Raw genomic sequence first — 21,534 nt, 5'->3', positions numbered from 1 at the left:
GGGAAATGCAAATCAAAACAACCCTGAGATTCCACCTCACACCAGTCAGATTGGCCAAGATCCAAAACTCAGATGACAGCAGATGCTGGCGAGGTTGTGGAGAAAGAGGAACACTTCTCCACTGTTGGTGGGGTTGTAAACTGATACAACCACTCTGGAAATCAGTCTGGCGATACCTCCGAAAATTGGACATAGTACTACCTGAAGACCCAGCTATTCCACTTCTGGGCATATACCCCAGAGACACTTTAATACACAACAAAGGTATATGCACCACAATGTTCATAGCAGCTCTATTTATAATAGCCAGAAGCTGGAAAGAACACAGATGTCCTTCAGTAGATGAATGGATACAAAAATTGTGGTACATTTACACAATGGAATACTACTCAGCCACCAGAAACAATGACTTAACCAAATTCTTAAGAAAATAGATGCATCTAGAGAATATCATCCTGAGTGAGATAACCCAGTCACAAAAGAACAGACATAATACGCAGTCACTGATAGTGGGATGCTAACCCCAGAGGCTTGCACTGCCCCAGAAACAACTCACTGACTGTATGGAGTCCAAGAAAAAAGAAAACAAAACAAAACAAAACAAAACAAAACAAAAAAAATCCATGCTCAATCCTTACCCACCAAGAACACATTGACAAATTCCAGGTTGCACCCTGTATTACATGTACTGTTTGCTCATTGTAAAAAAAAAAAAAAAAAAAAAAAAACTTTACACACCAAGAAAACTTTGACTATTTCAAGGTTGCATCTTGTTTTACATGTACTTTATGCTCATTGTAACTAGTGGGATTTTGATCACACTATCAAACCTTTAAAAAAAAAAACAAGTACTGACAAAAATGTATTGTATACTTTTATGCAAAAAAATGCTTAAAATCTGTACATTTATCTTTGTTTTTTAAAATAAAGTTGTTTAAAAAAAGGTGTCCATGTAGTATTTACACCATTTCAAAGCAATGTGACAAGCCATCAAATAAACCAGTGAGTCTCTTGTAAGCAGTTTCACTAAATAAAGCACCATTAATATGAACATCACTGAAATACTCACTGTTTCCCAAAGATCTATTTACTTCCAAATTAAAACAGATCTTTCCAACCACAACTAGCCCCTGAAAACAGTATGACAAACTTTTCTCTATTCATCTCTAAGTACGGCCTACGTGACTCAGTTCCAAGCCCTTATGAAGGGCTGTCATGACAGACAGAAAAAAGTTAGCAAAGTTAAATTTTTTACTCTCCACTTGACAAAAAGCACATTTGTTAACCTAGGATTATAAAAACATAAGAGATTTGTCTACAGAAAGACCAGAAAACTAAAACAGAAAACAGCCCATGAGAGTCACCATATTCCACTGCCCTCCCTACTCTCTTGAATACTCTCTTAATCAGTGTTTCTATTCCTGCATAAATCATCATGATCAAGAAGCAAGTTGGGGAGAAAGGGGTTTATTCAGCTTACACTTCCATATCGCTGTTCATCACCAAAGGAAGTCAGGACTGGTACTCAAGCAGGTCAGGAAGCAGGAGCTGATGCAGAGGCCATGGAGGGATGTTGCTTACTGGCTTGCTTCCCCAGCCTTTTTCAACCTGCTTTCTTATAGAACCAGGTCTACCAGCCCAGGGATAGCACCACCCACAATGGGCGGGGCCATGGATAGCACCACCCACAATGGCCTGGGTCCTCTCCCCTTGATCACTAGTTGAGAAAATGCCTTACAGCTGGATCTCATGGAGGCATTTCCTCAACAAAACCAGCCAGTACAGTAGCTAAGCATGACCTTGAACTCCTGATTCGCTAGCCTCCATCACCTGAGTGTTAAGACTACACGTATAGCCTAACACGTCCTTTTAATGCAGTGCCTCGAACCCAGGGCAACCACTATATCAACTAAGCTACATCCCTGGTCTCTGCACACAATTTCTTACCAACAAGCTCTATAGCAAACTTGCAGAACAGGGATTAGATCCCTGTCTTAGAGCTGGAGAGACACTCAGCAGTGGCGAGCACTGGCTGCTCTTGCAGAGGTTCTAGGTTTGGCTCCCAGCACCAGTCTGGCAGCTCATAACCATCTGTAACTCCAATTCCAGTGAAGCAGACACGCTCTCTTCTGGCTTCTGTAGGGACCAGGCACACACAAGGTACACTTGAATAACGGCCAGCAGAACACTCAATAAATTCATCTGTTTTCTTAAATACCCAACTTAGGACCCAGTATGGTGGCACAGACCTGCAATATCAATAGTTCAATAGTTGGTAAACTGAGTCTGAGACCAGCCTGATTATCCATCAAGATCCTATCTCAATCAATCAATCAATCAATAGAAACCCTATCTTACCAATGTAGAAACTAGCACAGATAATAAGAAGCAAATGTGAGACTGAAAACTTTCAAATCAGATTCCAAGTCTGTATCCTTTTTCCTCCCCAATTCATCCACTCAAAGATGAAGTTCACACTAAGTACTATGAACCTAACAATGATTGATTGCGTTGATGGGGGAGGGGGTCCTTTAGGAAGATGCAGGAAAAGGACGTATCTCTGTTCAGTTGGTAGGGGTACGTTGTTTTCACCTAACTCTTAAAAGAGTTGTAGAAGCTGCATGAACAGTCTGCGGTCCCTTCCTTCTCAGAATTGGTGATGTGGAGCTGACAAAGAGAAAAAAATTAGAGGACACAGTAATTCCCTGATGTCTACCAGATAATTTATTATGCTCTTGTGAAATATCACAGCTAGAAGTGATGGGGTAAGAGGATGCTATGTGTTCTGTGAGAGGCTTATAGCCTGAAAGCTTCTAGGAACCGTAGTCCCAAGAGGCTAAATGTACTGCTGGGTGCTAGACTTGGTCCCTGTGCCTTTCAGCTGCAGCACAGTGTCTGTCTCTAGTTCACAGTATGATGGTGCTGATCAAAGCTGTGAAAGGTTCTCTCAGGAACTTTAACCAAATTGCTATTCTTGCCGGATTCTTCCCTCTAGAAAGCTGGAAGCTGCATTAAGACCCAATAGTTTAAAAGAAAGCAACCAAAAACTTTCATCTGTCTGGACCCTTTTCCACCTGCTGGCTCACCCCTCCCCTCATCCACAGGAACTTGGTGGAGGGCAAACACCTAAGCCAACAGACAGCAAGGAAGCCCCATGGGCTTCAAGAGAGAGAGAGAGAGAGAGGATAAGAAAAGAAAACAGATAGCATTTACCTTAGCCATATTATAATTCACAACAAAGTAATAGCTGCCAATTTTATGCAACAATCCTTACCTTTAAGAATTTATTTTAAACGTGCTCATTACTTATTTAAGGCCACCATCTTTACAAAGCACTGAACCTTGTTCTTGGAAGACTGCAAAACCAAACAGTTAGAGAAAGTTCTGGCATGTACAGGGTTTCCAAACTGTTCAGGGAAACAGAATCTCAAATAAGCTGAGAGCTAGGGGTTAGATCAGTAGAAAATCACTTGCTGAGCATGCTCAGTCCCTAGCAGAAGACCAGCTAAAAACCACACCAGACAGTTTTATAATAGTCAACCTTTCATTCACATTTTATAAATAGGCACAAACTTTACTAAAATGAGCATAAATTGGGAGGAGAAAATGACATCTGAAATCATTAGCTGGCAAAGGCTGATTGTTTGTTTGTTTGTTTAAAAAAGCAAAATTCAAAACTGCAGTTGAATTCTAAGGGATGATCAGTTCAGCTAAGTTAATGAGGAGACTATTCCATTGGAACATGGAAAGTGCTTTTCTTCTGAAATCAAGAATCAACTGGAAGCAAGAAAAGCATTGTATTATATACTTGTAGTGGTAAATATTAAATAATGGTTCTTCTGTTCTGTTGCCTGCTACCTGGAATTCTTATTTGATGCCCTCAACAGCCCTGGAAGGGAGGTTCTACTACAGAGACAAAACTAAAAGTAAGAAATAGCAAACACCATAGTAAGTACCACACAGCTGGGTAAGGTCAGCATTCAGTCCTGTTGCCTAGCTGTGGTCTTTAATGGCAGTGATTGTCACCTTTTGAGCCTAACATCTAATTTTTGAGACTTCCAGTCATCCTTAATGCATCTTACACTGTCCATAGGACTAAGAGAATCTTTCTGTTCTCAACTATTTTTTTAACAATTACTTCCAAAAAAAAATCAATGCCCTTAGCTATGACTCACAGCACTGAATATGGAACCCGAAGAAGTTCCTCCTGTAGCCAAGCAGGAAGCCCAGTGGAGTGATAGGAACACCAACCCACCCACAAAACTTTCAACCCAAAGTTTATCCTGTCTACAAGAAATGCAGGGACAGGGAATGAAGCAGAGACTGAGGGAATAGCCAACCAATAACCAGTCCAATCTGATTCCCATCCCATGAGCAAGCACTAATCTCTGATACTGTCAATGGTACTCTGTTAGGCTTGCCGACAGGAGGCTAACATGGCTGTCCTCTAAAAGGCTCCATTCAGCAGCATCTGACTGCAACTGATGCAGACGCCCACAGTCAAACATTGGCTGGAGCTTTAGAACTCTTGTACTAAAACAGGAGGAAGGATTGCAGCCTCTAAAGGAATGGGAACTCTATAGGAAAACCAGCAGAGTAAACTAACCTGAACCCTTGGAGTCTCTCGGAGACTGAACTGTCAACCAAAGAACACACAGGGGCTGGACCTAGTCCTTCCCAACCATATGTAGCAGATGTGCAGTTTGGTCTTCATGTGGGTCCGGAACAACTGGAGTGTGGGGGAAGGGAGGCTACCCCAAAAGCTGTTGCCTGTCTGTGGGATGTGTTCTTCTAGTTGGGCTGCCTTGCCTGGCTTCAGTGGGAGAGAAGGTACGCATGGAGACTTGATGTCTGAGGGTAGGCAGGATACCCAGGGGAACCCTCACCTTCTCAAAGGAGAAGGGTAAGGGGCATTAGGGAAGGATTGTGAGGGGGTGATCATGTGGGGGGGGAAGACAGTGATGTAAAGTGAATTAGTAAAATAAAAAAACAAATTTAAATTTTAAAAAATACATTGAGAAAATAGCACAATGGGCTAATACAGTAAATTGAATTCAACTGCCCGATCAAGCATGTGTTTGGTCCGTTTATCAAATCTTTCCATATTCAAAAGCATTGGTTCTTGAATACAACATATGTCTGTCAAACATCTGTCAATGGAACAGTAACTTTTCTCCAAAAGAAAATTTCTCCTGAGACCAAATCTACGAAAGAGAAGAGAGGACGCAGAACAGATGCTAGACCACAGCAGCTCCAGTGTAGCAATCAGTGTGTGGACACTGAACAGACAAGTCAGAACAAGCCTCTAAATTAGGGCCTGAATCTGGGAAAACTCCTTAAGCGATTTGTTAATCAATTACGTGGATCTATGAAGCGAGTAGAGAACAGTAAGAAATTATATAAGCTACACACGCAAAGTGCTTAAATGGTGACTCGATCATGGGAAACAATGTCAACGGCTGTCACTGTGGTCAGTGTGAGAGAAGACGCCCAGTAATTCCCTTCAAATGCGTCAAGAGCTGTAATGTGAAATTTAAACTTACTCTGTAGGATTCCTAAAGGTTGCAATAAGACTGTGTAGGAAATGTGCTCGATTAGGGCTCAAAATAAAAAAATGTCCAGGCAACAAAAGCAGCATGAAGAAGGTTCGCTTACTCAGGAGAGAGGGTTCCTGGTGAAGGGCGCTCAGTCTCATGCATACACAGGGATGCCTGGAATATCTACAGAAGCCTGCCTCGTGTCTACAAAATGGCCTCTGATGGCTGAGAGTCACCTCTGACTTCTTTCACACAGTGCTTGGTACACAGTAGCTAAAGACATTTGTTGTCATCATTATCTATTTAATTCACCAGTTACATACATTTGCAACCCATATCTATAGGACATAACTTTGAAATAAGACCTAGTAGCATATAAGCCTCCTTATTGCCCACTGACAATAAAGAACTTAAACCAGTTTGGCTTTCTCCAAACACTTCCCGAAGTTCAGAACAAAGAAAAGATTCCAAGACAAAGCCTTCATTTTTATATAAATAAGTATATACTATCTAGATCTAGAGATTTTTAAGTTATGTTCCCACTTTTTGTCTTGTTAATACCACTAAGCCCTCAACACCAAGAAAAAAAAAAAAGCACACAAAGGTCATCGGAGAGAAGTGTTTTTGCCTATGAGTATCTAACAGTCTTCACGTGTATGAAAACTTACCTCTCAATGACGTAAGCTCACATACAGATCCTGCTTCTACAGCAGGAGCGCTGCGGGGACTGGCTTTATTTGTGTTTTAGTGTCTTGAATCGAGTATAGACTGGAAACCTGTCATATTGCCGATACACTCGGTGGACTGGTGCACAATAACTCTAGATGTGTGAGAAAATGAATGTGCACGTTGTGCGCCACCAAGGCTGCAGTGGTTCATCACAGCTGCAACATGAAACCAACTTTCCACTTCTAACACAGGAGTTTTCCCTAATCCTCATCTGTGTGTGATGCAGAAGTCCTCAGTCCATCTGGTGATTTCTAGATCCCTGTGGATTCCAGAACAAGTGAGTCTGAACACAGACTCTGGGCTAACCGGGGATAGCTGCTGATGTAAAAACAATGAGGCTGGACCAGCCATATGTTTTTTAAAAAATCATTAATTTTGTGGATTTGCTGTTTGTTTGATTTTGATTTTTTTTAAGATATCAGGTCCAAAAAGCAAGATAGATTTTCTTAAGTTAAAAATAAAAATCTAACTCCCTACTGTCCTAATCAGGATTTCTATTCCTCTACAAAACATTATGACCAAGAAGCAAGTTGGGGAGGAAAGGGTTTATTCAGCTCACACTTCCACACTGCTGTTCATCACCAGAGGAAGTCAGGACTGGAACTCAAGCAGGTCAGGAAGCAGGAGCTGATGCAGAGGCCATGGAGGGATGTTACTTACTGGCTTGCCTCCCCTGGCTTGTTCAGCCTGCTTTCTTATAGAACCCAGATCTACCAGCCCAGGGATGGCTCCACCCACAATGGGCTGGGCCCTCCCCCCTTGATCACTAGTTGAGAAAATGCCTTACAGCTGGATCTCATGGAGACATTTCCTCAGCTGAGGCTCCTTTCTCTGTGATAACTCCAGCTTGTGTCAGACTGACACAAAACCAGCCAGTACACCTACCATTCTTATTTAATAGCCATCAGACCTTGAACAAGTTTGTGTCAGAACCTTGGCTTCCTCATCCGTGTGGTAGAAATGACAGTTACATCTTGCCAGACCCTTGTGGGAACTGGGGTAACATAGAAGCTTAGCAATATTAGTCTCCATTATTCTTCTATAATGTGAAATGCTTGAATAAACCTCTACCTTATACCCACTGTTTCACATATAATTATAATCCAGCTGTTGGATTGTCACAAATCATCTAAATCAATCTCTCTTTGCAAGAATAAAGCAGGTAGGGGACATCCACACTTAGTAAGCTAAGGGACAGAATTTTAGAGTGATCTCCAAACCCCTATCCAGATCTCCAAGACTTTAATTATGCAGCTGGTTAATTGAGAGGTCTCAGGCTATCAAGGTACAAACGTGTTGCTACCCCTGACTGCCCATGTCAGAACTCCATTAGCCCCGATATCACCAATACCTGTCAGATTCCATGTTTATGTGTATGTCTGTCCTTACAGGGCTCTTTCGAGTCACTAAGACTCAGTCCAGATTATTTTAAAGTTTCAGCTTGATGCCCAGTTCAGGTCTTCTTGAAGAGTCTGATTACAGCGGCTGGTACAGAAAACAAGCCTACTCTGCCCACTTCTCCTTTTCTCTTCCTCCCGCACTTCCCTTTTAGAATTGTCTTGGGGGGGGGGAGGTAGGAAAAATCTCAGGTCATCTCAGAGGATGGAACACATAGGGAGGTTTCAGGACCCACCTGGTTGCTGTCCTCTGCTGGTCACATTAACCTGGAAGTACTGCTTGGGTTCCCTTTGTAAAGCAGACATCTAATGTTCTCTGCAGGGCTGCCTGTTCTCCAACACCTTCCTCTCTGTGTATTAATCATCCTAGTGTGAGCAATGTCCTGTGTGTCTTGTTTTTCTTCCACCTTTCCTCATTAGCCCATGTGACCTAACTAGTTAGGGTTCTGTTGCTGTGATAAATCACCATGACCCAGGCAACTTATAGACAGGAGGGTTTATTTGGGCTTACAGTTGTACAGTGTTAAGAGTCCATTACCAGCATGGCAGGCAACATGACATCAGGCAGACACGGTAACTAGAGCAGCAAGAGAAGAACTCATATTTTAAACAGTAAACAGGGAGCAGAGAATGCACTGGGCATGGCACATGGCTTCCAAAAGCTAAAAGGCCACCTCAGTGACCTACTCTTCCCAGCAAAGCCACACTTCCTAAACCTATCGAAAACAGTTCTAGCCCTAGTGGCTAACTATGCAGACCATGGAGAACATCTCATTCAAACGACCATGCCTTATACATACAAGACTTCCTTTACCTAAATGGCCTGGAGGCGTCTTGGATGAGGCAATGAGAGGCCTGGACATGTTCTACTGTCCCCTTTCTCAATGTCCGGACCAGTTTCAGGGACCCTGATGGTGATTCAATCAGAGTAGTAGTAACTCAGCTTACAGGGGAACTTGGCGGAGAGGTGGTCCACTGGAAGTCCACAACCATTAGCACATCTCAGAAACCACATTGTAGATCAAACTATAATCCCAGCACTCAGGAAGCTGAGGTTGCCTTACTCCATAGTAAAACTGATTTAAAAAGCATGTGTGTGTGTGTGTGTGTGTGTGTGTGTGTGTGTGTGTGTGTTTGTGTGTGTTGGTTTATCTACATATTCTGTGGTGTGTTTGCACATATATGTGGAGGTCAGTGGTTGAGTTCAGGCATCTCTCTTCCCTTTATATTTTGACAAACTCTCTCACTGAACCAAAAGCTCGTCAATTTGCTGAGGTTGGCTGGCCAATGAACCTCACTGCTCGCCCCTACCGATGCTCCCTGCAATGGGGTTAGAGACAGGTTCCATCACGCTTTGGAACCTCTCTAAACCAGGCTGGTCTTGAACTCAGAGCTCCACCTTCTTCTTCCTGCCCAGTGTTAGGATTACAGGCTTATACCACCACAAATGGCTAATGCTTTGTTTTTTAATGGGGTTACTTGGCTAAAACAAAGTAACTCATCTTTGAGTCCTTTCTCTTTCTGCCTCCTATGATGAGAGGAAGAAATCAGTTCCCTTTGGGGGCCATGCTTTCTTTCTAAGACGTTCTCCCATTATCCTGGAGGAAAGACCAACCGCAGGAGCAATAGTGAGGGCTGTAGTGGGTGATGGGCTGAACAGGGCACTTCGTGCTTCTCAAGCCCTTTATTTAAATAGCAGCAGTTAACTCCATTACCTATTACACCGAGTTGTACAACGAGCTGTTTGCCAAATCCCAATCCTCCGTGCTGATTAAACTGCCACACTGAGGGTACAAACACGGAGCCTCACTTTGGAATGTCCTAGGGCTGGGGCTTAAAAACCAGGAGGGTAGGAAAAGCTCCTTACTGATACCAAGCATCCCCACCAACACTCCGACTCACCCTTCCAGAGATCTCTAAACTCAAATAGCCTTGTATCTAAGCATTGTTGTAAAATGTGTTAATATGTTTGTCAGTGAGATAGCTCAGAGGGTAGAAGAGTTTACCATTCAGGACTAAGGATTTGAATTCAATTCGCAGAACCCACAGTAAAAGAGAAAAGTTGTCCTCTGGTGTTTGAACATGTACTATGGCGCTCACGCGTGCGCGCGCACACACACACACACCAAAATAAAGCATTTAAAGATAAATAAATATGTTAAAATGGGATTAAAATGTTCTACAAAGAACCAAAAGTTATCAAAATCTATAACATTAATTTTCCAAATTTCCAATTCTGCACAATGAACCCAGTAAAGAACCCTTGTTGAGCCTTTTCCCCAGTCCCATTTGACCTACTCCCCGCTAGCATGTCTGGTCCTTCGCTTTCCTCTTACTGTCCTCAGCCACTGGTAAAGCTTGACTGTGGTGTGAGGTGACTTCTCCCTCCCACATGACTTTCTATTGCTCATCTAGTTATGTTTCTAATGAATGTGCCTTTGGATCCAGTCAAAAGACAGATTGCAAGGCCAGCTTGGTCTACACAGTAAGTTCCAGAATAGCTAGGACTATACAGTGAGACGATGTCTCAAACAAAACAAAAAAAGGTTTCCAGTTGCTGATCTCTAATGTCTCTAAAAAACATAAATGCACTTACTGCAAGACCAGCTTGACCTCATACTAATATCACGTCAGAAAATATTAGTTTAAAAATATGTTTGTAAGTGTCAGATGTTTGATAGAAACCTTTTCAGCAAAATAAAAATTTTAATCCACTTTGAGAAAATATAACCAAATGCGTTACTGTGCAAATGCTGCAATGAGGGAACTCTTCTGGAGAATGTTTCTGCATCTTTTCAACAATCCACTACAACAGCAGATAGATAACTAAAGCCTACACACAGTTGTCTAACAAGAAAACTGACTAGCTTTTGACTACTGCACAATCTCCCAGTGATGAGAACAAACCTCTAGGTACCATTTGGTCCCAGCACCATGTCTCAGCATAACAGAACAATTACCTTTAACCCAATAAAGTAGACACAGAGTGGTTATAACATCATCTTATGTTCAGCCTTCCTACCCGATGACTTCAGAATTTCTCTACCAAAACAAAAAGCTTTAAGTGATCAGGCAGACTTTAGCTTAATAAACTCATCAAATATTCACACAGTTCCTCCTGTATGAGGCACTGTGCCTTCCCCAGAGATAACAGGAGGAAATCCCAATTATACATCATATTCACTTATCAAGGAAATGGCAGTTGCCTTCGATTGGGAACTCAGACACTCCTTACTGATTTATTGATGTACCAAACTACAAAATATCATATCAGTTTGCAATGATTAATAGTCTGTCTTTAGCATGTATAATTCATTCTAAAGATGTATCATAAACCACTGCTTAATGCTAACTTTTGTCAAGAAGCAAAACTATAGTACCAAGTGGCCCAGTCTTCTCAAGGAAAACTGGAGTACAAAATTAATGTAAAATCATCAACCTTTCATGTGAAAAGGCTATAACATTGAGGGGGAGAAATGTGTTCAAATAATCCCAAAGAGAATCCCCAGAACTGCCTGCAGAATGTTTTCTTCTTGGCATGTCAGCTGGACTTCCTGTGCAAGGGCACAACCTTTGAAAACCTGCTTCCATACACAGCAGGTAAGAATCAGTCAATAGTATCTAGGAAACATATAGCATAAGGAGCTGAAGCAGGTGGCGGTGGTAGCACATACCTTAGTCCCAGCCCTTAGCAAGCAGAGGCAGATGGATCTTTTAAACATCCGAACTCTTTACCTGGCTCTGCATTTGTTAGTCATGTGAGAACTTGGAAAAGTCATTTAACATCTCATCTGTAAATTGATATTTACACTGATATTGATAATAATAACACTTCCATATGCTTAGTGTGATATCTAAATTACTTAATATTCATTAAGTGTTCAAAATGATGCCAGACTCAAAGAACAAATATATATTTTCTATTATTATAGAAAAAATTCTTAGTAGGATAACTTATTCAAGATATGACTATATTTTGTCAATTATATTGAAAAGAAAATTTAAACCATTTAATTATTGATAACATTTCTAAATATGCACTCTTTAATTATGGTACAGAATCAGCAACTCCAAAATGTCTTAAACCTGGGCTTTGTCAAAGTTAAAAATGATTTTGCATCTTGTATGCAAACCTCTAGGGTTAGCAAAATGTTCCATTCCCTTACAGCAGACCCGCATCCCCTTTCCCAAAATTTACTTATGATCAATAAATAGGAAACTATCAGTTTAAGGATGCTGACTAAACTGTACTTTATGAGGTGACATCCCTAGGGAGAGAGACATCACAGCGCACATGTGGTATCAACACAACACTCAAGATAGACTGTGAGAAGGACAAGTTCCTCTGATACAAATGCCCTTGGCTGGAGCCTGGCCCTACCTGGTTCTGAGCCCTGGAAACAGAGCTCCTTCTGACCTCAGTGTGAACTTGAATAGCACACTCATCACCAACCCTTAGGCTAAAGAGTGTGTGGGGCTTTTACCACACAGGCTCTTTACCTGCTTCGGTCTAAAATCATTTAGGCTTAGAAAAAAAAATTCCCCCTACAAGGTTGGGTCCAACTCCACAATATAATGTTGGTCCCAGCTAAGCATAAAGTGTTCTTTTGTCTCTTTTCATATTTATCTCCCTTGGCATCACATAGAGACGTGCTTTGAATTTGAATCTCTATCTCTAGATCCCAAACTCTCACAGCATCACAATTGTATCATTTCTAACCAGAATCTTATACCAAAGGAACAGCACAAGCTTGCTACTTGTACATACTTTCTAGGCTTAGTCAGTCCTCCATCCAGAATTAGCATATTTTAAAAAGCTCTTGAGAAAGTTCAAAATAAAAGAATGAACAAAACAGATGTTATCTCCCAGAGGTATTTTGAACTTTTAATACAAAGTTGTACAGTTAAGGACAAACAAATCTCCTTGCCTATAATAGCTCCACTCTAAGGCTGTGACATAGCTCAGTGGCTAAGACTCTGAGCTCCATCCCTGATACTACAAAAGGAAGAAAATAAATAGCTACACACTTTCATAATTTACAAATACAAACTCAAAAACACTGAAAAACTAAATGCATTTACCAAACAGTTTAGGTTTTGTTTGGGATAGATTGGATTGTTTCCAAAATTGTTCTTCCTGAGTGAGAATAATGATGTCACTTCCTAGAGTGAGAATAATGACGGCACTTCTTAGAATAAGAATGATGATGTCACTTCCTAGAGTGAGAATGATGATGTCACTTCCTAGAGTGAGAATGATGATGGCACTTCCTAGAGAATGAAAATGTCACTTCCTAGAATGAGAATGATGATGTCACTTCCTAGAGTGAGAATAATGATGTCACTTCCTAGAGTGAGAATGATGATGTCACTTCCTAGAGTGAGAATGATGATGGCACTTCCTAGAGAATGAAAATGTCACTTCCTAGAATGAGAATGATGATGTCACTTCCTAGAGTGAGAATGACAATGTCACTTCCTAGAGTGAGAATGATGATGTCACTTCCTAGAGTGAGAATGACAATGTCACTTCCTAGAATGAGAATGATGATGTCACTTCCTAGAGTGAGAATGACAATGTCACTTCCTAAAATGAGAATGACAATGTCACTAGAGTGCAAATGACAATGTTAATGATGACTCTTTTCTACTCACATATGTAATCCTGCTTTTCTCAAAACAATGCTAAACTGATAAGTTTGGTGAACTAAAATGATACTATTCAAAATAAAGCAGGTAATAACTCTTCTAAACATATCCACATAAGACATTACAAATAAAACTACAAATAATCTCAATTTTAAATCTAAGAGACAATTTCAACACTTGTCATGCTAGAATCTTGCTATTGTCATCAGCATTTGATAAAATATGATACCAGGCCGATACTTAAACAATGCAAAATGCTCATAGAAATTGGTCCTCGGTTATTATTATTGTTATTATTAGCATAGTTTAATCACTGATTATAATAGGTTCTGCTGTATTCCATTGTGAGAACAGGAATACAAAGCTGAACTGGGAAATTAAATGAAACGCCTGTATTATGTGATGAAAACACTTATCAAAACATAATATTCTGCAAAGCTGACAGATTTTACTATAAAAAGATTTACTTATGTATTACCATAGATTTATAGTGAAAGCCAACGCAATGACTCTCTCCTCCTCTTAGAACCATTCTAAGCCTAGAGCCTCTACTAGTCATTTAAAGATAGATAAGTTTTAAATATACAATGTTATGACTGGCCATTTGACCATTAGTCTTGAATATAGAATTATTTTAATATTCACTATTAATAATGCTAAAGAGATGCCGAGAAGGTTGAGCTCTTCCCTGGCCACCTGCTGCCTGATCCATTGCTCTAGCATTACCCAGAGGCACTTTTAATGGGTTTTCGTTCAGTAGCACCAAGCTATGTTGGCTGTTTCTTGATGTTTCTTCATAATGCCCTGCTGTGTCTGAGGTGTGATTTGGCAATAAATGCTCAATTGACATTTTACTGTACAACATTTAATTGCCTGTTTGCTTCACTGTAAAGGGGAATATATACAGAGGTAATCACAGTGTGTGGTTAACCCCTCGGTGGCTATGTAAGTAAATTACATTCTTTAAACCTTTCTGAAAGGAAAAGAAAATCTATAAATTCTAAGAATTATAACAAACACTGAATAAGAAGCACTTCTAAACCCTTTCATCAAAATGAAAGGCATTTACCTAAGGTTTTATTCTTCACTCTTCTCAAGAGGTGCTATTAAAAGACTCACCAGGAAAGTGTTGGAATAAGCAACCACTTCTAAGGTGAACTTTGATTGTTCTTCTATGAAAATTTTGGAGAAACTAAGCTTTCTAACCAAGTCTGTTGGGATAGCAAGTCAAAGTCACCAAGAGGTTCAGTGCCACATGCAGCCAGTTCATGCTTCAGAGGGAGAACCCCATCTGAGGCTGCAGATGCAAGGCACCCTAACAGCTATCCCCATAACAAAATCTGGCCAGCTCCAATGCAATTTCCTCTTTAAAATCAGTTTGGTATTTAAAAGTTTTAACACATATCAGTTGTCTTTAGTTAGGGTTACTGTTGCTGTGCCAACACCATGACCAGAGCAACTTGGGGAAGAAAAGGTTTCTTCCACTTCCACATCACTGTTTATCACTGAAAGAAGTCAGTTCCAGGGCAGGAACCTGGAGGCCCATACTAAAAGAGAGGCCATGGAGGTGTGCTGCTTACTGGTTTGCTTCCCATGGCTTGCTCAGCCTTATTTCTTATAGAAACCAAGGCCACCAGGCCAGGGATGGCACCACCCTTTATAGTCTGGGTCTTCTGCCATAAATTAATCACTAATTAAGAAAACACTTTATAGCCCCCTCTTAGGGTAGCATTTTCTCAATCGAGGCTCCCTCCTTCCAGATAACTCTAGCTTGTGTCAAGACTAGCCAGCACGTCGGTATAGGAACAAAAGTCTATATGCTGATGAGACCCCAGTCTACTCTACAAACGCATATATAACTCTGGCATGCCTGAAAATTAACTGTAAGTAGTCTTCCGATTCTATTTAACTTCTCACTGTAACCGTTTATAAAACTGGGTTCAGAGTCCCAATTGAAACACTCTTCACCTCACTTCCCTAAAATAAAACAAATGTGTACCAGGTCTCTGGTCCTCCTATGTATCAATTTAAAGAAAACACAAGTCTTTGCAAAACTCTGTTGTCTTTAGGAACACAGGAAAGAAAGTGGCCTAATGTAAAACAGGTCTGAGCTTCAAAACTGACACCACAAAGAGGTACGGGTTCCATGCATTGAGTGGTGAGCTCCTTAGCCAGTACACACCAACCAAACTGCTTTCCCAACACAATATGGACCCAAGGAAAGGACCACAGGCTCCAGAAGGGCTATTAATCCCCTCCTGGGCCGTGGAGCTTCCGGATGGTCTAAGCTGGGGGTGGAAGGTAGAGAAGGGACAAGTCACCTCATGAGCCCAAACTTCAGATTCTTCATGAACTCAGCTTGTTTCTAACCTAGAAAGTGTTGAGTTATGAACTTACTGCATCTGAGGAAAGGCATGATAACACAGTTCCCGGTGTTAAGCAGACATGGCTGTGAATCCTGACTCTGCCTTGAATAAAATCTCTCGGTACCTCCCTTCCACCAGAAGACTCACTGTGAGAATATGAAATGTACGAAAGCTCGTTTGGTATTTACCCCAGTAGGCAACTCGTAATGCAAATTCCATCCTCTTCACCTCTCTGCTGAGTCATAACTTGGTCATGAGTCAACTGGTACCCCAGGTGCATCTTATAAGGTAAGACTGGCCACAGTAAGACCTTAACAAGGCATGGAAAACAGCCATTCCTTTAGATGTCTTGCAGTACATTTCGGATCCCCACTCCCACACACCATGCAAAGCCATCAGCGTGGTGGTGACTATTTTTCCTCGCCTAGGTTCTATATATTCAGTTGGAATAAAAGAAAACAGACAAAAGTAGAAACAAAAATGAACTGCTTTCAAAATAGTTATGCCTCTCAGTTCCTACTATCTAATATAAAGAATAAGCTATGCCTTTTTTATTTCTATAGGGTTATTGGCTATAATTTTAAATAAAAGATATTTTTTAATATTAGAATATTGGCATCAAATACTGGATAAACACCCTAATTTATTAAAAAAATATAGTCAAACACAAAATAGTGCATCGATGTTAGAGACTGTTAGCATTCTCCTAACTGTTCATCTTAAATCATGTATCAAGAACGTCTTAGGGTTGAGCTGAAAGGGGTTGCAACCTCATGGGAAGAACAACATTACCAACCAACCAAACCCTCCAAAACTCCCATGGAGTAAAACACCAACCTTTGTGTGCACTTTGAGAGACCTATTGATCCAGTTGTGTATGTAGCTGAAGATAGCAGTGTCTGGCATCAATGTGAGAAGAGGCTTTTGGTACAGGGAGGGCACATTTTCCAAATGTAGGGGAATGACAAGGCACTGGGGTAGAGAGGGTGATCAGGAGGGAGTGCACCTTTGTGAAGGCAAATGGAGGGGGAGGGGGGATGGGAGCAGGGCGGGGTAAAGGGATAACATCTCATATGTAAATACAGAGTATCTAATAAAAATGAAAAATGTAAAAAAAAAAAAAAAAGAATGTCTTAGGGTTTTATCGCTATGAAGAGAGACATCAGTACCAAAGCAATTCTTATGAAGGCAAACATTTAATTGGGGCTAAAGGCAACCAGGACACTGGATTTTTACATAGAGCATAGCTTGAGCATAGGAGAGCTCAAAGCCAGCCCACACAGTATCACAACTCCTCCAACTAGGCCACACCTCCTCCAAGTAGGCCACACCCACTGCAACAAGGCCACGCCTACTCCAACAAGACCACACCTACTGCAACAAGGCCACACCTACTCCAACAAGGCCACACCTTCTAATAGCACTATTTCCTCTGGGGTGAGCACTCAAACACATGAGTCTATGAAGGCCATATCTAGTCAAACCACCACAAAAAAGAAATTAAGATGGACTCAATGAATATAATGCTACACACACACACAAATATATAAAGTACCAATCAATGGCAATTCTATAGAAAATAATCATACAAGAAAAAAGTAAATGGAGCACAGAGAATCTAGCTAAATTCTTACAATATTTAAGAAACCTTAAGCATATAGAGAAGAACCACATTGACTTTAGGAAGCTTGTGAAAATGGACACAGATAAACAGTACAATGGTTTCACTCAGCTCAGAAGAAAATTGCTTTCAAATTAGGAAGGGCAAATTAACTGAAAATATCCCTTTAATTAACATACAAGGAAGTCTGTTTCCTGGTAGGGTAAAGAAATGTGTGTTCTTAATCTAATGTTCATGGTAATAGAGAATTCACATTAAAATAACTAAAACCAATAATCTAAATCAACTTGAAAAGAAATTAATATTTGACAAATCACAACCTTTCTTTAGCTCCCAGGTATGGTAGACACGTCAACTGTTGTTCGGTATATATATACTCAGAGATCCACCTGCCTCTCGAGTGCTGGGATTAAAGGTGTACCTCGACACCACTCAGCTAAATGTATTTTAATATAAAAGAAATTGCTTTGCTGCATATATGTTTGATGCAAATTTGAAGGTATGGAGCCAATAAAACTCTAGCCAGATTTCACTGTTGAGGACCTCCACAGTTAGTCACAGATACACAGACATAAACACATATGCCTGCAAACGCATGGGCTACTTTGGAAAGATTCATAAGAAAATGATAATAACCGTAAGATAGACTGTGTGGGGGAAGTGGGATGTGGAGAAACAAAAGAATTTTATTTTCATACGCCTTAGCAGGATGTAATTGTTTTAAATCATTCTTCAAATAAATCTAATTTAAAAGGTCTCATCTAATTTTTGCAGTATCTTTAACTCTATATACCATTTATTTAATTTCCATGAAATAGAGAACATGCAATACTCCACTGCCTTCCCTTCTGCCACAAACACAAATTTCAAAGCAAAAGAGGCACTGCTACTCAGCAGTAACCCTTCCGAGAATATAAACCACGTTCCAATCACGTGGGGGTGGGGCTTATTTATGTTCAGGAGACTGGAATGAGGATGCTCCTGTGTCCGATCCTTGAGCGCTGAGTCCCAAGCTTCCGTTTGAGCACAACCCTTGGATTTCAGACCTGTAGTGTCACAGCTGGTAGCACAGAGCAATGGGCTCCGGAAAGGTAAACATGCTGCGTGAATCTGCACAGTCCTTAGACCTCGTGGCCTGTATTTTTCACAGTGTTATAAAGAACCACTGCTTTTATCGTTGTGTGCTTCAAACTACCTCACAGTGACTATTTTCACACACACAAATCCACATATGTATGTTTCCTAATTGTGATACTTTGCAGGACAAGATGATTTCTGACTTGTAGTACTAAGAGAGGCCCATTTCTCTTTTATCCAAATTCACATTCTGAATATAATTCTCTTTGCACATAGTGGAAAAGCATAGATAAACAAACTAACAAACTACTACAGGTTATTTTAAATTGCCATCCACTTTTAACATAGAAGTCTCCTTGTAGCTTTTAAACGTCCGTGTTGGAGAAAAAACGTAGATAGTGCTTGGAGATGGGTGGCTGTGGGCACAAACATTGGTGCTGGTAGCTGGGGGGAAAAGACGCACATTACATTACACCGCAACCTAAGCAAGTTTTCTGACTGTGTGAGCCTAGCCAGTAAGTCAGTAAGCTGAATAGTAGGTGGCGCTCAGGCCTTTTACTGTCGCCTGTGTTGTATATGTGTATCACATAAGGGCGTACATTCACACTGACTGCTTTACCAGGACCAACTTTAATCTCACACATGCGTAGTATTCACAGGGTCTACGCTAAGAGGCCCTATTCCAGAGCCAATACTAGGTCTCTAACCTGAAAAAAAGTCACTCCAAAGTCATGCACCCAAAAGATGAACTTCCGAACATGGGAAACTAGTTCAAATTGGAAGACAAAAATAAGTAAATAAATAAATAAATAAATAAATAAATAAATAAATAAATAAATAAATCAGTCAGTCGGTCAGTCAGTCAGTCAGTCAGTCAAAGAAAGGTTTACAATTCCTTGGCAGATGGATAAAGGCAAATCCTCTGGGGGGTGCTAGGGGAGTCTGGGAACCTTTTCCCGGATGTGTGTTTTCTGCAGAGCAAAACCTCTGAGTTCTCTTCCTTCATCCCTTCTACACTGCAGCGTCTAACTGAAAACTCTGCCTGCCTATCTGCAAAGTTCAGGCGGCTCGAGATTTCAGAACCATTTGTGTCTGGGGGAAGATTTCCCACACACAGTTCAAAGTAAGCTGTGCGTTGCCAGTGCTGTTCAGGAAAGCCAGCCCTCCGCTGGAGAATGCACCGCCAGCCTGCAGGTCTGCGTTTACCCCAAGTCCTTCCTTCCTCCTCCCATCCACGGGTTAGAGAGGCTTGCGGAGAGACCGGAGAGAAAGCATCCGTCAAACCGCAGAAGCGCAGAGCGCAGAGAGGAACTTTTCCTCCACTGTCTGAGGGGAAGTCACTTCTGCTTCTCAAGGCCACCAGCTGAGTCTGGGAACCTCCGGACTAGGCAGGAAGGTTAGGCGTTGAAGGTGGTGGGAGAAAACAATGCAGACCCTGCAACGCCGGGGGCAACCAACATCCTGCCGGGGGAGGGGGTACCTACCCACCCGACACCGGGGGGGTGTCTCCTACCCACCCGACACCCACACCCAGGCTGTGCTCCGCTTACCTTGATGATGCTGCTGCGCCGGGGGGTCGCTCGTGCAGCCTCCAGGAGGCCGGCCTCGCTATCCGCGGGGACCCCCGCGGCGCCCGGCAGCGCGACCCCGCTGCGACGGTCCCTCATCCGGCCCCCGGAGGCCACGGGTGCAGCGTCCCCGGAGGCAGCGTCGGCGCCGGCTCGGGGGTCGTCTTCGCCCCCGGCAACGTCCAGAGGCGCCGGAGCCTCCCTGCTAGCCGCGCCCTCGGCCATGGCCAAGCACGTTCTAGGCTCCGGGCGAGACAGCACGACCGCCAGCGGCGTCCAGCCCCGGGGCACTGGTGCGCTCTGGCACCGGGAGGAAACGTCGCTGGACTTTTTTTGTTTGTTTGTTTCAGCGCTCGACGGCGGCTGCAGCGGCGGCTGCAACTTTGTAGAGAGGAGACATCGCTTGGGCAGAGGCGTCCTCGGGCTGAGGTCCAGGAGGTCAGCGGGCCGGCGCGGACCGGCGGCGGCGGGGGGCGGGGAGAAGACGCGAGCGGGAGGGAGAAGCAGGCGAAAAGCAGCGGGAGGTACCGGAGACGCGGGGCGAGCGCCGGCTCTGCGCAGACAAAAGGCAGCAGCGGGCGCCGAGCCTCGGGAGCCTCCGGAGCCGGGACGCGCGCAGCGCAGCCGGAGCGGCGACTGCGGACCGGCCACCAGCCACCTGCCCGCTGACCGCGCTGCGGTGGCCCCAGGAAGTGCGGCGGCGGTGGCCTCCACTCCGCTCGCCTGTGACAGGGAGGGAAGACTTGTTTTGACAGCCCGTGGGGATTGGCAGGCGCCCCGGCCTCTCAGGAGCCGAGGCTCGCCGGGGGGGTTCGGCCCGACCAATCCTTACCGCGGAGGGGTGTGCCCGAGCGCGAAGAATGGAATGCGTTCTGTAGCTCCGAGCCTTGCCCGGCCCCGCTGGCCCCCGGCACTAGGCGAGGATGCGCGCGCCAGGGTGCGCACCCGCAGGCACCCGGAGTACATTTTAGGAAGTTTAGAAAGGCGAAAGCGGCCTGGAGGTGCAAGAAATGAGCCGAGGCTTGGGGGTGGGCTGCGAGCCGGAGAAAACACTACCTGCAAAACAGCAGATCTGGAAGGGAGAAAGGTGCTGGAGGAGAAAGGTCGGAGCGGATGGGGGTGCTAGTGACACTTGGCACAGCCCAGGTTTAATCGCGGGCTCTCCTGCCAATCCCTAGAAGTGAAGTTCATGCGCTAGGACCCTGGAGTTCCACAGTTTGCCTCGGGTTCTAGGGTTCTACGAGCGGATTATCCATTCACTCAGTAATCAGAGTCAAAACCACTAGGAGTTGGACGCAAAGGGTAGGGTAAGAGGAAACAGCGCAACTTAACGCCGCCTAAAGGAAAAAACACGGATATGATGGAAGCCACATAACGACAAGGTCATTGGCAGGTTTAGTCTCTACCCTAAAACGTCCCCAAACGAGGGTTCCGCCTCCTTTCTACATATAATTCTAAATCAATACATTTTGCTCTTTCAACCGAGAGCAAAGATTCAATAGCATTAACTACACTGTGAGCAAATGCAGACAATGGCTCCTAGGTCCCTGGGGAGTTGGAAGACAACATTTTCATTTAAAAGATTTGGAG

General features: G+C 42.9%; 1 protein-coding gene across 1 annotated transcript in view; it reads right to left on the bottom strand.

The window, feature by feature from the left end:
• Window positions 1–20,646, bottom strand: part of PLCL1 (phospholipase C like 1 (inactive)) — a 283,540-nt gene extending 262,894 nt beyond the window's left edge. The window contains exon 1 of the mRNA XM_080933004.1: window positions 19,927–20,646. Coding sequence (XP_080789130.1) covers window positions 19,927–20,169 — 243 coding nt within the window. The 5' untranslated portion in view covers window positions 20,170–20,646. The remainder of the gene's footprint in view (window positions 1–19,926) is intronic.
• Between the last annotated feature and the right edge of the window lie 888 nt (window positions 20,647–21,534).

Source organism: Micromys minutus (genome assembly GCF_963924665.1).
Source record: "Micromys minutus genome assembly, chromosome: 19".
Classification (NCBI taxonomy): Eukaryota; Metazoa; Chordata; class Mammalia; order Rodentia; family Muridae; genus Micromys; species Micromys minutus.
This window is presented reverse-complemented; position numbering and strand designations above follow the sequence as displayed.